Below are 15,874 nucleotides of genomic sequence, written 5' to 3' on the forward strand. Positions count from 1 at the left end.
AGCTGCGAGTGCGCGGGTCAGCGGGGCGGGAAAAGTCGGCACAGCGGCACTCGAGCCACACGCACGGGCGCAGGCGCAGTGAGAGATCCGCGAGCTCGCCTCGAACCGGGCGCCGCTTTCCCTCGACTCTCGCCGTCGCACGCAGCCGCACTCTCCGGCATCTCCCGGGGCAGCGTGCAGCATGGCACTGCACCACTCACGCTCTCACAGTCCCCGAGAAGCAGCCCGTGCATCAATTAAGAGACGGGGCGAATTTCCGCGGCCTCTCTCAGTTCTTCACGCTCTTCCTTCCCACCCTACAACAACCCTCCGCCTCCCCACGACGCAAACCCCCACGGGTCCTGCCCCGCGACCTCCCACGGCAGCACCGACCCGGGCTCCCCCTGCGCAAACCACCACTCGCCGACAAACGGGCCGGGCGCGACCTGCTGAGACTGCTGTTGCTGGGAGAGCGGCCCATCCTGCGCCGAGCCCGAGACGGACCCGGGCGCGGAAGCCGCGGCAGACGTCTCGCCCTCGAGGAGGACCGCGCCGCCCTGCGCGGCGTACTGCTCGTCGACCTCGCCGAGCGCGCGCCGCAAGAGGTAGTACGGGTGCTGCGCGAGCGCCGGCGCCGCCGCTCCATCCGCCACCGCCGCTGCCGCTGCCGCCGCCGACGCCGTCGCCGAGACGTCGCTCGCGGCCGGGCTCGGCTCGAGCTGCCGCGAGAGCAGGTCCGCCGCGCGCTTGGCCACTGCATTGTGCGCGCTGTCGCGCGTCAGGAACGAGATGACTTCGCGCAGCTCGTGCGACAGCTGCGAGCGCCTGTCGTCGGGCGGCGTCGGTGCGGCTGCGGGCGAGTCGGGCGGCGGCGAGAGCGCGAGGCGGTACGCGCTCGCGATGGTGAAGCCCGCGGTCGCCGTCTCGAGGCCGATGCGCCAGCTGCGGTCGTACAGCGCCGGCTTCGGTCTCCTGCGCTCGGCCAGGATCTTGCGTGCCGCCTCGAGGCACACCTGCAGTGCAGCCGTCCCGATCAGCCCCGACCCGTTGTGCTCGTGACGGAGAGACGCTGCGTACCTTGCGCGCGTGTCTCGACACCGCCTCGGGCTGCGACCCGCGCAGCAGCAAGCGGTACAGCACGATCCTGCGGTGCGCGAGCGTCACCCCGGCACTGTACCGCATCCACGGCACGAGCTGCCGGATGTCGGTTGTCTGCGCGTCGAGCCTGTCCGGGTACGGCTCGTCGTGCTCAAAGTGCGGGAAGCGCTTGAACAGGTCGGCCAGCGCGTGGTCCGTCGCCTGCACGACGGCCGCGCGCGCATCCTCGGGCGCGGCGCAGTACCGCTCGTTAAAGACGCGGCACACCTGGGCAAACTCGTGCATGAGCACGTGGAAGCTCATGGTCGTGAGCGTTGACGGCGGACGGCTGACGAGCGTCGCGCCCTCGTAGATGTCTTCGTCTTCACAGTGTGCCGGCGAGCCGATGTGCCGGTAGAGCATGATGAGCGTGCCGGGCTGCTGCGCCGAGGGAGAGAGCCTGCGGGCGAGACGATTGGTAAAGCTCGGCTGCGACGCAGTGCAAGTCCAATCTCACCATTCGTGCGTCATGAGGCTCTGCGGAAGGCACATGGTCAGATTCGTCCCGGGTCCGCATCTCAAGCCGCCAGACGCACCTCTCGCAACCGTCGAGCCACCTCACGCGTGATGACTCCCGCACGGCAAGGCGTTTCCTCCACGGGCATCAGGTGCGAGAGCGAGCCTTGACCGATGCGTATTGCGCAGGCGAGCAAGGTTGCCATTCGGGGACCCTCGCTGCGACACACGGCGGAAATGGTGAACATGTTGTAGCCTCGTCAAGCGAGAGGGATCAGACGGACTCGAGGGCATTGCCGATCTGCCAAGGCGAATATCAGCGCCTGCTCTGGCTCGTCCGAGGTCGAACACGCACAAAGAGCAGGACATGTATGGCCTGGATAGCTCGCCCTCCATGCGTGCGCAGATAGTCGGACGCGTCCAGCGTGGACAGAGCCGCATTGAAGTATAGCCGCGGTAGTTGGGGCAGATCATCTGCGTGAGAACGGATCTATCAGTGTGTAGCCCGCGGATCAATCCGAGAAAGTGCGCACCAAGCGGAAGACCTGCTTGTACTGCCGCAAGGTCGTCATCCTCGACAAAGAAGGCGCCGAGCTGTACATTCTCTGCTTGAGCGCGGGCCAGTATGACCCCTTTGGAACAGAAGAAACCCACCGCAAGAAACGCAAAGTACAGTGCGAGCCAGTCAAGCCCGAGGAAGACGCTCGTCTGGTCGCCTGCAGCTCGCTCGGCCTGCCACGCCTCGTGCTTCTTCGTGAATGTTGGCTTGTGCACGGCGACGTGCATCCACCCAACGAGGTAGAGGGCGCGCCGGATGAGGAACGTGCTCAGCTCGGGCGAGGGGATGAGGGGGACCAGGTCGGGCGGGACGGTCGTATACAAGTGCTCTGGCTCGGGAGCCTTGACGGCTGCGCGCGGCGCAGAAGGGAAGAGGTAGCCGTTCTCAACAGGCGAGCGAGGATCGGGATCCCGCTCGACCAGCAGACCGACTGTACTCAGGTCGGTTCGAGCGTTCTCCAGGTCGAGAGGTGTGTCGAGATCGGCTGGCGCCTTGTAGAACGCTGGAGCGGGTGACTCGCCCTTGACTTCTCGCGCGGGCGACTGTACAAGTTCGAGCTGACGTCGCACTGTGCGCAGCAGCAGTCAGAACGGACCGAGGAGACGAAGAAACGGGACGCACATTCGGCATTCTCTGCGAGCAGCTCTGCAACCGTGATGGGCGGCGGATCGCCCGGTCTCCCTCCCTGTACCTCGCCTCGAACGACGACGACTCTGCACAGCGTTGGAAGCGAGTTAACGAGCTGAGTGGGGAGCGAGGTGGGGAAGCGGCGCACTCTCTCGCACACTTGGCACCGATCCCGCGCTTGACACACGGTGCACAGGGTTGTGCCTTGTCACAGGCGCGCTTGCCCTTGACGCAGGCGGTGCAGCTGGCGAGGAAGGATCAGTACGCAGCGGCGGATGAGCCCCGGACGAGCAGGAACGAACGCCTGCGGGGCGCGCTGCGAGATGCGCGGGCGCTTCTTCGTGGGCTCGACAGACTCGGATGCAAGCGATCCGGTGCCGTCCGACATGGCCGCGCGCGGTATTTACGTGCAGACGAGTGCTTCCGGTCGCTCGCCTTCATCACCTGGACGCCCTCGACCTTCTGGCGACCTTCTCACACTGTCCTGGGAGTCGCACAGTACTCTATATACGGTCAACCGGAGTACTGCTGCTCTCCTAACCCGCTCTCCGTCTAGCCCGCTGTGTCGAAGAAACAATCTCGCCTCCACTTCTTCCGCGCGCCACAACCCCAACATGCGGCTGTGGGTGCCACGCTGACTTGTTCGGGTACTCGATGGGGCTATGCTACGGCAAGGAATGTTCCACGTTTCGACGCTTGCTCGGTCGCATCGAAATCGATCCCTCTTCCTCACTTTGCTGAACTTGGCACGTGTCTCGCCTGCCCATACTCTCCACAAAGGTATCCTCTGCCCAGCTTGATTGTACGACTGCTTTCTATGGTGCCGAGACGGGCAAACATATGAGCACAGTGGTGCAGAGCAGTTTGGACCCAGGGTGTCTTTCCCGCGCCGGGCGTCGACCGGCCCGCTTTAAGGTGTTCCCTCCCTCAGCATGCGCGTGAACACGCAGAGATGGAGGCGCAGATCGCTCTGTATTGACCGGTAATCGCGCCGGTGCGGCGCGGCAACAAGAGGCCCGATCCGAGAGCCAGTCGCCCGTTTCTGGTCCGTCCCAGAGCCTCACTTGGAGAGAAAGGGCCAGTCAGCAGCAGTGTATATCGGTAGGCTGTCTTGGCAGGGAGAGTTCGTACGAGGGGAGTCTCTGCTTACAAGCAAGCATGCGTTCATGCTTTCAGGCTGCAGGCTACGGGGCGCTGCTCAGACTCACGACGGGGGCGCGAGCAACAGTCATTCAGGACCGCCGGTAACGCACAAGCAACTTGGCTTTCTGAAACATGGCAGGGTGCCATAGTGGACACGCGCAGGGAGACAGCCTTCTCAAGCGACAACGCGAGAGCTGCAGGCCAACGGAACCTTTGCACGGCTTGATACAGAACACGACAAGATTTGATAAATAGGTCTGGAGTGAAGCAGAACTGGACGAGCCGGAAGAGAGAAGCAGATTCCTTCGCTAATGGTGGCCGACGCTGCGCTTGTCCTCGGCGGTGATGACATACGACTTGAACTTGCGCGCGGGGACGCGCAGCGCAAAGAGAATGTCGAGCTCCTCGAACGAGCGGCTGGAACAAAGGGGCAGTCAGCATTGTTGTCCGGCGAGCTGTGACGAGGAGAAAGGCGCACCCCTTCATCTCGGGCAGGCGGAAGAACGACCAAACGAAAAGAATGGCCGTGAAAGCGACAGCGGGGAACGCCGACTTGCCCTGGAGAAGCGAGTGAATGAGTCGAACAGTCCACCCCATGGCTTTCAGCCAGAAAGCCGCACCTTCAAGTTCCAGGTCTGGAAGAAGTACGGCGCAAGCGTCGTACTGAGGATCAATACAATGTAGTAGATGCCGCGGGCCAGTGCAAGCGTCTTGGCGCGCAGCTTGATGGCCGGGGACTGGTTGTGACGTCGAAGGAGTTAGGAGTCTGCTTGCTGACAAGTGAAAGCCGAAGAACGCACCTCGGCAGCAATACTGTAAGGAATAGGGCCTTGCGAGCTGCCGTAGCCAAAGAACCTTTGCACAGCCGAAGCGTCAGCATGAAGCCGATGAACGGGCGGCGAGTGAAGGGGAGAGGCCGGGAGCCAACCTGACAGGCTAGTCCGACGCGGCGGACAGCTCATCAGGCCGGCACTCAAACAGATCACTCACCAGACCATGAGGAGGATGGCCTGTGCCCAACGGCCCGAATCGGTCTTGGCAAAGTCGAGGCATGCGACGAGGGTGACGAGCGGCAACATGACGCAGTAGCCGTACAGGATGATGGTGCGGCGTCCCAAATGGGCCTGGAGGAACCACGAGGTGACCGTCCCGACGAACGCACTGCAAGGAAGAGAGGGTCAGTTGCAAGCTTAAGAGGCGGTAGGAGGAGGGGCTGACATGGCGTAGTTTCCGAGACCGAGAGCGAAGGCCTTGTCAGGCGGGAATCCCGCACGAGTGAAGAAGAACGTAGCGACTGTAGTTGGTGACGGTCAACGAAGAGATCGGGCTCGCAAGAGAAGAAATCGGCACGAACAGAATTGGAACTGAAGGTGATTCACGAGGCACTCGTCAGCTCGGGCCGACAAGGGGAATTGGGCGTGGGGAGGCGCGCACCACAAAGCCGACAAGGCCCGGCGAGGTCCAGCTGATGACCGCAATCTCGGTCCGGCGCAAGTTGACACCCTGGAAGCACGACTGCCACTTGCCACCTGTTTTCATCTCAGTCTCGATGCGGTGCGTTTCGGCAATCTGCTCAACGAGCTCGCGCGAATCGACCGAGGGATGCGGGCGGTGCAGGCGATCCATGGCGGCAGCGGCCTCCTCCAGGCGGCCCTTGCGAGCGAGATAGTAGGGCGACTCGGGTGCGAAGAAGAGCGCAACGGCGAGAGGAATAGGGATCATGAAGATGAGGAGGAACGGAAGCTTGTCTGAGATTTTGGAAGGCGAGATCAGCCAAGCTCCAGCGTCACCAGAAGTGACGGTGCTCACAGGTCCACTCGCTGTTGTAGTCGAGCGAAGCCTTCAAGACGCCTGCACCGATGAGGTGACCAATGACCCTGTAAGCAAGCGGGGCATGAGCGGCATCCTTTGTAGGCGATGCTCTATAGCCGAAGCGCACCAGCACTGCACGGAGATGGCCACCGAATCAGCTCTCTGACGGGCCCTCTAAAGGAGGCGGAGGTGCGTACCAGGTTGACATAAGACGAAAGATAGGAGCGGATCTGGGTCGGGACAACCTCGACAGCATATGCCACGGCGGCGATTGCGAACATGCCCCAGGGTAAGCCGCCTGTTTCCGAAGGTTTGTCAGTCACGAGCCCACCACGCGCAAATGGAACAGCACACACAGAGCATGTTGCCCGCAAGAAGCATCGGCAGGTCCCTGGAGAAGAAGATGAGGAAGGCGAAGGCGAAGTTCCACAGCAACCCACCGATCATGCACCACCGGTAGCCGAAGCGATCAATGAGAGGTGCGCCAATCACGATGCCGATGATGAGAGCGGCGTTGGTGCCCGAACCAAGGGCGGACTGCCAGGCTGTCGGGATGATAAAGTTGCCGGCAGGCTGCTGGACGCCGTAGGCGCGCTGGAAGGCCGGCGCAGCGTATAGCGAGTTCAGGAGAATGGTGTCGTAGCTGAAGAGTATCCAGAATCAGACCAAAGCATTCACAGACCGCATCAGATACTGAACAGACCTCTCCACTAAGAAAAGGAGGCAGAACAACTCGTCAGGAGGCCCGTACTTCGGAACAAGCAACCGGAAGAGGGATGCACGCACTGATGACAGCAAAAGAGAGCGCCACCGACCAGAACACACCCTTCCGCCAGACACTGAAGGTCTCGCGGAGGCTGAGCTGCGAGCCGGGAGCCTTTGCGACTGGAGTTGTGCCATCTTCGAGCACGGACGAGGCGGACTCCTCGAGCTGCTTGTCTTCAACACCCATGCGCTTGTCGGGCTTCTCGACAGATGACCTGCAACGCGTGAAGGTTAGTGCTCTGACTACGGGTCGGAAGCGTATCGGGCTGAGAGAGAAAGCAGCGCAAAGACGGCATGGCCAGACGTACATGGTGAGGTATGTGCGAGCAGAAGCAAGGGCGCGTGCAAAGAGATGTCGTCGTTGTAGTGCAGGGCGAGCGGGGGAAGAAGAAGGAGGAGGAGGAGACGAGGCGGAGACGACCATCGAACAGCAGGAAACAGAGCGGGGGCCGGCGGGGTGGACTTTCACGAGGCCTGGAGACACCGGTGAATCGAGAGGTGCCTTGCGGGTGGCAATGGAGCACTCGTGGGGGGCACGCCGGGGTAGACGCGCGCGAGTTTCCAGCAGCAAGCGACGAGGAGAAGAAGAGACGGCGCGACCGCAGAGGGCCAGCGGTGGCGCTCAGCCGCACTTGAGTGCGCAAGCCGCAGCCTGCAGCACGCTCTGAACTTGCACGAGATGTGGCGAGTGCGGATGGTGTGCGAGAACGAACTCGTCCGGCTCTCGTACGGCGCGCCCTGCGCCCTTGCGGGCGACGGTCGCCGTCTTGCGCTGCGGCTCACTCGCCCGCGTCTCGTCCGGTTTCGTGCTGCACCTGCTGACTGGCACAAACCGGGCCGTCTGCGGCCCCGGAACTGTGCCCTGGCCGCCCCCGCGGCCTGCTCGCTTTGCCCCCGCTCGAGGCGCTCGTCTCTTTGCTTTCGTCTCGTCCGCGTCTCGTCCTGCTCTGCGGCTCTGCTTCTTCCCATCGCATCGCGCGTGACTTCCAGAAGTAGCCGGTCCACGGTCAGTTCCGCCGGCCTTCAGAGACCGGCCGGGTTCAGCAGACTCATCCCCCACAGCGTTTCTCTGGCTCCCCTAGTGCTGTGTTTCCTACCTGCACTCTCTCGTCGTTGCCTCGCTGGTTCGCTCATCTTCCCAGATATCAATGTGAGCCCGGTCTCCGGATCCTTCTTCTCGTGGCACACCCTTCATTTGCTCACGGTTGGTATCCACAGTACTCGACCGTCATGCCCCACGCAACGCATTCGGGCCTCAAGCAGCCCAACATCCTCTTTGTCATGGCCGACGACCATGCCGCTAAGGCTATCGGAGCTTACGGTGCGGGCATCAACTCGACGCCCCACCTGGACCGCCTGGCCAAGGAGGGCATGCGAATGGACCACTGCTACGTGACCAACAGCATCTGCACGCCTTCCCGCGCGACCATCTTGACCGGCACGCACAACCACACGAATCTGGTCACCACGCTCGACTCGAAGATCGACAAGAACCTGCCGAACGTCGCCAAGCACCTGCGTTCGGCTGGCTATCAGACGGCCATGATCGGCAAGTGGCACCTTGGCGAGGGCAAGGCGCACGAGCCGACCGGGTTCGACACGTGGGACATTCTCCCTGGCCAGGGGCAATACTTCGACCCGATCTTCATCAACTCGAACGGCATGCACCGCGAGGCTGGCTGTGCGTGAGATTCTCTATCTGCTGCATGACTGACGAAACCAGGCTGATTCGCACTCGCTCGCCGGCAGACGCGACCGACATCATCACCGACAAGACGCTCGACTTCATTCGCAAGCGCGACCCGTCTCGGCCTTTCTTCGCCATGTGCCACCACAAGGCGCCCCACCGCTCGTGGGAGTGCGACCCGAAGCATCGCCACCTGTACAAGGATCCGGTCAAGCTCCCCGAGACGTTCACCGACGACTACAAGAACCGCGCGCGTGCGGCCGCGATCGCCAAGATGCGCGTCGAATCGGACATGAGCTACGGCGACCTCGGCCTCTCGCAGCCCGAGGGCGGGTCCGAGGTGGGCGACCTCGAGCTGCCCGGGTACTGGTTCATGTCGTCCCGCAAGGTGCCCATGCCGGACGACGTGACGACGATGCGCCCGCTCGTCGACCGCGAGACGGGCGAGCAGTTCACGTTCAAGACGCGCGAGGAGCTGTCGCAGTTCAAGTACCAGCGGTACATGCAGCGGTACCTGCGGTGCATCCAGTCGATCGACGACAACATGGGTCGCACGCTCGACTTCCTCGAGGCGGAGGGCCTCGCGGAAAACACGATCGTCATCTACACCTGTGCCTCTCCTTCCATTCTATCGCTCTTGTTGAGACTAGCGCTGACAATTCAGCTTCTTCTGCGCCTCCAGCGGACCAGGGCTTCTTCCTCGGCGAACACGGCTGGTTCGACAAGCGCTTCATCTACGAGGAGTCGTTCCAGATGCCCTTCCTCGTCCGCTGGCCGGCGCAGATCGCGCCCGGGTCCGTTTGCAGCGACATCGTGTCCAACGTCGACTTTGCGCCGACGTGGCTCGAGGCCGCCGGCTTGCGGATCCCGACCTACATGCAGGGCGACTCGTTCCTCTCGTCGCTCAAGGGCATTCAGCGCCCTGAGGACGACCAGACGGTCGCCTACCACCGGTGCGTCGCGCTCCCTTCCTCCGCTTGCTCGCTTGGCGGAGCCTTCTCAAGCTGGCAACTCGCGCTGACTCGCGGCTTCCTGCGCATGTCGACAGCTACTGGATGCACAACGACTCGATCCACAACGCTTACGCGCACTACGGCATCCGCAACCAGCGCTACAAGCTCATCTACTGGTACAACGAAGGGTTCGGGCTCCCCGGCACGGGCGCCGGCGGGCAGGAGCGCGAGTGGGAGCTGTTCGACTGCGAAGAGGACCCGCTCGAGCTGTTCAACGTGTGGAGCGAGCCGCGGTACGCCCACGTGCGCGAGGACATGGTCCGCCTGCTCAACGACAAGATGGAGGAGATTGGCGACACGGCCGTGCATGAGCTGCGTGTCGGCGCGGACAAGCTCGACGAGAACGACAGGGCGACGCAGGGGACCAACTTGGCGCTCAAGTCGGGGCAGAAGAACTTGTAGATAGACGGGCCGATGTTGTGCTTCTTGCTCTCTCTCTCTCTCTTTTCGTTCCATTCCATGTGCTATGCCCGGCTGTACCGTTCCCATCGTGCAGACAGACTCTTAAGCATCCCTCTGAGCAAGAGCAGAGAGACAAGAAAGGCAGTGCGACAGTCGGTGCACTGTCTCGTCGCCTGCCGAGTGCCGCCCCCTCTCTCTCCCACACGGCCCGGAGTCCTCCTCTCCACCTCTCCCTGCCTGCTCCAGCACGAGCGAATCAATACGTACGACTTCTGCGTCCGCTTCTTGACAATGGGGATGTGCGAAGGCATGGCTGTAGAGGCGGGAAATCGAGGGAGGACGAGCGAGGCGGCGAGGACGGGGCGAAGAGAGAGGGGCGAGAGGGAGAGGCGCGGCGCGGCGGCGCGGGTCAGCAAATGTGGTTCTGCGTGGGCTGTACTGCGCTCCGTGGCGAGTGTAGCGTTCGGCGTCGTGCTGCATGCTCAGCAGGGAGTCACTCCTGCGACCTGCGACCGTCGCCTGAGCTCGCACCGGAAGCGGCGATGAGCGCTGATCCGAGTCGCCGTAGCTAGCGAGCGTCTTCAGAGTGTCAATGGCGACCTGTCATAGGCCGGCGGACCTCGAAAGCGGTCGCGAGGCAGCGGAGTCGGCTCTGATGGCGGGAAGCGGCGCGAGATCTCTCGTTCGCGATGCGCCGAATCGCCGTCCGCAAGATCTGGAAAGGGAAGGGAGACTGTAGCATAGCGGGTCAGACTGACCGGACTGCGAATGATGGATTTCCTGGGCGGGGCCTTGAGCGAGAAAGCAAGAGGAGGACATCTGAAGGGGCGAGCGTGATCGTCAGATGCAGCAGCCTACAATACCAGCTCCTCCATGTGAATCGTGAGCCGAATGCCCGTAGTCTCGCATGCCGCACCTCGAAGCGAGAGCGCCGACCTCGGAGAACGGAAGCGAGTGCTGAGCGGCGAGGAGGGCCTCACAAGCGTGAGCGACGGCTAGCCGCTCGACGCATCCGTCCGCATACGGCTGAGCCTTGAGCTGAGCATTGAGCGCGCTGCACAGGCATCTCTATCCGCCTTCAGACGGACTGCACATGGAGGCCAGCAGGGGAAGTCGGCCAGTGGTCGAATCTGCCTCCCGCCAGGCGACACGAGAGCGGGAAGCTAGTGGCGGACAGCATAGCGGACCGTGACACTCTTACAGTCCCGGCGCAATGACGCCGTGGGCCAGCTGTGGACGTGCGAGCAGCAAGCAAGATGGCGAGGCGAGCACGCTGCCACATCACGGCGCAGCGGGGCGAGAGCCAAGGGTCTGGCCAGGTCGATGTAGCTCTCTGCAGTGCGTAGCTACCCTGCTCAGCGCTGAACGGGCCTGTAGGACGCGGAGGAGCGCGAGGCGAGGCGGCGTCGCCCTCGGCTGCGCTCGCCCCCGGAGCGCTCTGTTTCCGTCGTCTTTTGGCCAACCCTCCTCCTCCCCTTGTGAGCCGCCTTGCCCTGCACCTGCGCCACCGCCTGCTGCGCCCCGCCCGCATCCCGCTCGAACCGCGCCCGGCCGACGAGCCGTCGTCGCGCGGCGAGTCGTCAAAACTCGATGCTCGGCGCCGCGCCTTTCGCCGCCCCGCTGGGCGGCCTGTGAGCGTACGGGAGGGCTCTGCAGCCCCGTACGACTCGGCGCGAGCTCGAGCGGGACTCGCCCGGCGGAGGAGCGAGGCGCAGGAGCATCCGTCGAGCCGCTCCGTCCGAGTCGCGCGCTGACCTCGATTCTCGCTCGTCCCACAGATCCGGTGCGCTTCTTTTGCTTGCAGATCCAGCTTCAGCACACTCGACTGGGCAGATTGGGCGGATGGGACCTAGGTCTGGAGATGGGAGGAGCCGTCGTCGCCGTCTTCGGCGCGAGCTCAGGCGACGGCAGCAGGATGCAGGATGAGCGGCTCCCTGCGGAGGCTGCAGCACGACGCCGAACGCTACACTCGCCACGGAGCGCAGTGCAGCCCACGCAGAACCACATTTGCTGACCCGCGCCGCCGCGCCGCGCCTCTCCCTCTCGCCCCTCTCTCTTCGCCCTGTCCTCGCCGCCTCGCTCGTCCTCCCTCGATTTCCCGCCTCTACAGCCATGCCTTCGCACATCCCCATCGTCAAGAAGCGGACGCAGAAGTTCGTACGTGTTATATCGCTCGTGCTGGAGCAGGCGGGGAGAGGGGGAGAGGAGGACTTGGGGGCGTGTGGGAGAGAGAGGGAGTGGCACTCGGCAGGCGACGAGACAGTACACTGACTGCGCCTTCCCCGTTTCGTGCTCCTTCACCATTCCTCGACGCTCGTCCACTCCGCCATGCATCTTCCGCCACCGTTGTCCGCTCGTTGCCCGCGTCCCGTCGCGAACCCTCGCCTCCCGCCACATCCCCACCTCCCGCTCGCCCGCTTCGCGCTGCTCCGCGTCGTCGCCGCCTCTCTCGATCCGCTCCGTCATCACGCCTGTACCGGGGCCATTCGATGAGTGCAGAAGCGCCACCAGTCGGACCGCTACCATGGCGTGAAGGAGTCGTGGCGCAAGCCCAAGGGTATTGACAACCGTGTCCGCCGCCGCTTCAAGGGCCAGCTTCCCATGGTGCGCACTACTTTCTCCGGCACGGCGAGAAGCGGGTGCTGATGGTTCGTGTTCGCATGTCCCGCCTGTCCACCCTCAATCAACCCGGCTCGCCCGTTGTATCTCGACTGTCCTCCCGCTCCCGCGTGCGCCTGCCGTCACCCACGAGTAGCCCAAGATCGGTTACGGCTCGAACGCCAAGACCCGCCACATGCTCCCGAGCGGCTACCGCAAGTTCCTCGTCCACAACGAGAAGGACGTCGAGACGCTCCTCATGAACAACAAGGGCTTCGCTGCCGAGATCGCCCACGGCGTCTCGGCCCGCAAGCGCGTCGCCATCGTCGAGAAGGCCCGTGTCGTGCGTCGATTGTCCTCTCTCTCTCTCACCTTCTCTCCTCTCGACGGTCTTGCGCTGACACCGCCTCGTCCCGTCTCGGCTCGTCCCGCCTCGCAGCTCGGTGTCAAGGTTACCAACTCGAACGCTCGCGTCCGCGTCGAGGAGGCGTAAGCCGGCCCCCCCTGGCTCGGTCCCCTTGTCGTTTGTATGTGTTGCGTGCGTGCGGAGGCTGCAAGTGGCTCACCATCCCCACCTTTTCGCTGCCGCGTTGCTCGAAAGAAGAGAGGCTGGAGGGGAAAGCGGGCAAAGGGACGTGACCGGGTGAGATTCGGCCAGAGCAAGACTGAGGCGAGCGGAGAGACGGGGACTGAAACCATGGCGAAAAGGTTTACAAGCTCATGCTAGCTGTGAAAGGACCTTTAAAGGCTTCTTGTCGGGTCCTGTACAGCCACAGAAGCAGCCCGAGCGGGTGCAAGCGACGAGCATCGCCTCGTTGCGCTCATCGCTTCGACTTGATCTCTCCGCCCGTGCACGCTCTCCTCGCGCTCAAGATGGGCAAGAAGACACAGAGCGCCGCTGCTGCTACCGGGATGGACGTGGACGAGCCGCAGCGTGCTCCTGCTGCTGCTGGGCCCAAGGAGAACAAGTCGAAGCGGAGGGGTCGCGACGAAGACGACGACGACGACGACGACGACGACGACGGCGCAGGGACCGACACCGAGGTGCGCAGCGTCTCAACTTGCTCTAGGGGAACACGCTGACGAGCTGGGCGCGGCGCAGATGCTCGATGTGTCGTTCTCGTTCTTCGACCCGCAGCCGCAAGACTACCACTCGATCAAGCTCCTCCTGTCGCAGCTCGTGCAGGGCGACGCGCAGCTCCTCGACCTCGGCGCCGTGACCGACCTCGTCCTCGAGCAGAAGCTCGTCGGGAGCACGGTCAAGACGGACGGCGGCGCCGACGACGACAAGGCCGCGCAGGGCGACCCGTACGCCGTCCTCACCGTGCTCAACCTCAACGTGCACAAAGTGCGCCGTGCTCTCACTCTTGAACGGCGAGAGCGCCGCTGACGCTTCAGTCGCGCAGGAGCACAAGGCGCTCTCGCAGCTCGTGTCGTACCTCGTCTCCAAGCTCGCGCCCGCCTCGCCCTTCCACTCGCAGCTGTCGCAGCTCCTCGCCGCCGCGCCCGACGCGTCGACGGCGGCCAAGCCCGCGCACGTCGGGCTCGTGCTCAGCGAGCGCCTCGTCAACATGCCCGCGCAGATCGTCCCGCCCATGTACCGCATGCTCGACGAGGAGCTGCAGTGGGCGCGCGACGACGTGCGTGCTCTCCGCGAGTACACTTCCCTCGCTGCACATGCTGATGCCCGAATGTGCGCAGAAAGAGCCGTACCACTTTTCGCACCTCTTGTTCCTCTCGCGCGTGTTCCGCTCGTCGACGTCTGCGCTCGACGACGACCCGAACGCGGCGCTCGAGGCGTCGCTCGTCGCCGAGCAGAGCGTGCGCGCGGCGCACCGGCCGCGCAAGAAGAAGAGCCGCGCGGGACAGGGCGCCGCGGGCGAGCGAGACGAGGAGCGCGACTGGGTGTACCATGCCGAGGACGAGGTCGTGCAGAAGGTGCGTCTCCCCCGTCCTCCTCTCTCAGAACTCACAGGCCCGCGACTGCGACCGGGCTTGCGCGCGTGTCGCCCGAGTGCTCCCTCGACTAATAACCCGCCCTCGGCTTGCGTCCGCAGCTCGCGACGCACTCGCACGTGTTCGAGTACACCAACTCGCGGCGGCAAGCGGGCGGGGTGGGCGGCGAGGCGGGCGAGGGCGACTTTGGGGTGCATGTGCGCGGGCAGCTGCTGCTCGTGCCGTGGGCAAAGTGGGGCGAGCTGGTGCAGGGCATTGACCGGCTCATCACGATGGGCGTGTAGGCGTGCTTGCGTGCATGGCATGAATTGCAGCACGCGACTCGGGTCGAGAGAATGCAAGTGGAAGGAGTAGTGCGAGCCGTTGTATTGCGGCGAGTGTATTGCGCGCAGTTGTATTCGCGCCCTTAGTCGCGCTCCTACTTCTCCTCGTCGCTCTCGCGCTCTCTCTCTCTCTCGCCCGCGCAATGTCGGATTCCGTGACTCCCTCTGCCCCCGCTGCGCCCTCGTCGCCCTCTGCGGCCGCCCCGCCCGCCCCGCCCGCTCCGAGCGCGTCGTCGGCGCCGTCGCAGGGCGGTCCCCCGACCAACACGCCCGCCGCCGCCCCGACGGCCGCGACGATCGCCAACTCGAGCAACCCGGACGCGTACGAGGGCGTGCACCAGCCCGGCCAGACCGAGGACGACGGCCTCACCCTCCGCGCCCTCGTCAGCTCAAAGGAGGCCGGTACGCTCGCTTCTCCCGCCTCTCCACGGCCCCGGGGACGCCGTGCGCGGGCTGCGACAGCGCACATGCACGCTGGCAACTGCGGGGAACCCCCGCCGCAACTCGCGCTGCCCGCAGTCGCGTGCGACGGAGCGGAAAAAACGCGTCCCTTCCTCGCGCCGTCTGCACGCGACTGCAGCCTCGAGGCGGCTCAGTAGCCCGCTGGCTGTGGTCGAGACTGCCTCACGCATCTTTCTACCCGAGCTTGCGCGTGTCCGGATCCACTGACGCCGTCTCCTCCCCCTCGTCCTCGCACCCTTCCTCGACCAACACGACAGGCGTCATCATCGGCCGTGGCGGCGCGACCATTGCCCAGATCCGCCAGGATGCGACTGTCAAGGCCGGCGTGAGCAAGGTCGTCCCCGGCGTGCCTGACCGCGTCCTCAGCATTGGCGGCACCGTCGAGAGCGTCGCAAAGGTGCGCACGCTAGTCCTCATGCTTTGGCTGTGCCGCGGCGAGGCCCAGAGCTGAAATGTTCAATGGCGTGCGCACAGGCCTACTCGCTCGTCGCGCAGACGATCCTCGAGAACCCGGTCCCGTCCCCCTCCTCCCCGACCGACGGCTCTGCGCCCTCCGCCGCACCCTCGAACCCCTCTGCCTCTGCCTCGATCCGCCTCCTCATCTCGCACCTCCTGATCGGCTCGGTCATCGGCAAGGGCGGCTCCAAGATCCGGCAGATCCAGGAGCTCGCGTCGGCGCGCATGGTCGCGAGCAAGGAGATGCTCCCGCAGTCGACCGAGCGCATCGTCGAGGTCACGGGCCAGCCCGAGGGCGTGCGCCTCGCCGTGCAGGAGATTGCCAAGTGCCTCATCGAGGACTGGGACCGCAGCCAGGGCACCGTCCTGTACCACCCGGGCGCCGAGGGGCTCGGCGGCGGGCCCGCCGCCGCCCACGGCGCGCAGGGCAACGGCGTCTACGCGGGGCAGCAGCCGGGCGCCGGCGCGTACGGCCAGCCGCGCGGCGTCGGTGCCGGCG

At 64.5% G+C, this 15,874-nt stretch overlaps 6 protein-coding genes across 6 annotated transcripts; 4 read left to right on the top strand and 2 right to left on the bottom strand.

Annotated features, from left to right (window-relative positions):
• Nucleotides 1-296: 296 nt before the first annotated feature.
• On the bottom strand, nucleotides 297-3,146 carry JCM10292_003609 (fungal specific transcription factor domain-containing protein; the record flags this gene model as incomplete). Its single annotated transcript, XM_076649158.1, has 8 exons — nucleotides 297-992; nucleotides 1,057-1,516; nucleotides 1,574-1,593; nucleotides 1,928-2,046; nucleotides 2,106-2,166; nucleotides 2,227-2,699; nucleotides 2,753-2,844; nucleotides 3,061-3,146. 8 exons carry the CDS (start codon nucleotides 3,144-3,146, stop codon nucleotides 297-299), a joined length of 2,007 nt encoding a protein of 668 aa, XP_076505382.1.
• Nucleotides 3,147-4,209: 1,063 nt separating this feature from the next.
• On the bottom strand, nucleotides 4,210-6,902 carry JCM10292_003610 (uncharacterized protein; the record flags this gene model as incomplete). The annotated part of the gene is made up of 15 exons (XM_076649159.1): nucleotides 4,210-4,318; nucleotides 4,380-4,459; nucleotides 4,522-4,638; nucleotides 4,702-4,756; nucleotides 4,892-5,062; nucleotides 5,120-5,195; nucleotides 5,256-5,265; nucleotides 5,336-5,649; nucleotides 5,711-5,778; nucleotides 5,841-5,845; nucleotides 5,911-6,011; nucleotides 6,070-6,356; nucleotides 6,417-6,423; nucleotides 6,500-6,693; nucleotides 6,787-6,902. The coding sequence occupies 15 exons, from the start codon at nucleotides 6,900-6,902 to the stop codon at nucleotides 4,210-4,212; spliced, it is 1,710 nt and encodes a 569-aa protein (XP_076505383.1).
• An 806-nt stretch (nucleotides 6,903-7,708) lies between these two features.
• On the top strand, nucleotides 7,709-9,580 carry JCM10292_003611 (sulfatase family protein; the record flags this gene model as incomplete). Its single annotated transcript, XM_076649160.1, has 4 exons — nucleotides 7,709-8,159; nucleotides 8,228-8,776; nucleotides 8,848-9,118; nucleotides 9,214-9,580. The coding sequence occupies 4 exons, from the start codon at nucleotides 7,709-7,711 to the stop codon at nucleotides 9,578-9,580; spliced, it is 1,638 nt and encodes a 545-aa protein (XP_076505384.1).
• A 2,112-nt stretch (nucleotides 9,581-11,692) lies between these two features.
• Nucleotides 11,693-12,671, top strand: RPL32 (60S ribosomal protein eL32 RPL32; the record flags this gene model as incomplete). Its single annotated transcript, XM_076649161.1, has 4 exons — nucleotides 11,693-11,737; nucleotides 12,080-12,184; nucleotides 12,336-12,521; nucleotides 12,618-12,671. 4 exons carry the CDS (start codon nucleotides 11,693-11,695, stop codon nucleotides 12,669-12,671), a joined length of 390 nt encoding a protein of 129 aa, XP_076505385.1.
• Nucleotides 12,672-13,051: 380 nt separating this feature from the next.
• On the top strand, nucleotides 13,052-14,418 carry BCP1 (protein-transporting protein BCP1; the record flags this gene model as incomplete). Its single annotated transcript, XM_076649162.1, has 5 exons — nucleotides 13,052-13,222; nucleotides 13,281-13,526; nucleotides 13,585-13,818; nucleotides 13,880-14,116; nucleotides 14,236-14,418. 5 exons carry the CDS (start codon nucleotides 13,052-13,054, stop codon nucleotides 14,416-14,418), a joined length of 1,071 nt encoding a protein of 356 aa, XP_076505386.1.
• A 182-nt stretch (nucleotides 14,419-14,600) lies between these two features.
• Nucleotides 14,601-15,874, top strand: JCM10292_003614 (uncharacterized protein; the record flags this gene model as incomplete). Its single annotated transcript, XM_076649163.1, has 3 exons — nucleotides 14,601-14,859; nucleotides 15,177-15,316; nucleotides 15,394-15,874. Coding segments are annotated over 3 exons (880 nt in total), but the record flags the coding sequence as incomplete, so codon positions are not given.

This window comes from Rhodotorula paludigena (assembly GCF_050403205.1).
Source record: "Rhodotorula paludigena JCM10292 DNA, Rt_paludigena_JCM10292v1_ctg21, whole genome shotgun sequence".
Taxonomy (NCBI): domain Eukaryota; kingdom Fungi; phylum Basidiomycota; class Microbotryomycetes; order Sporidiobolales; family Sporidiobolaceae; genus Rhodotorula; species Rhodotorula paludigena.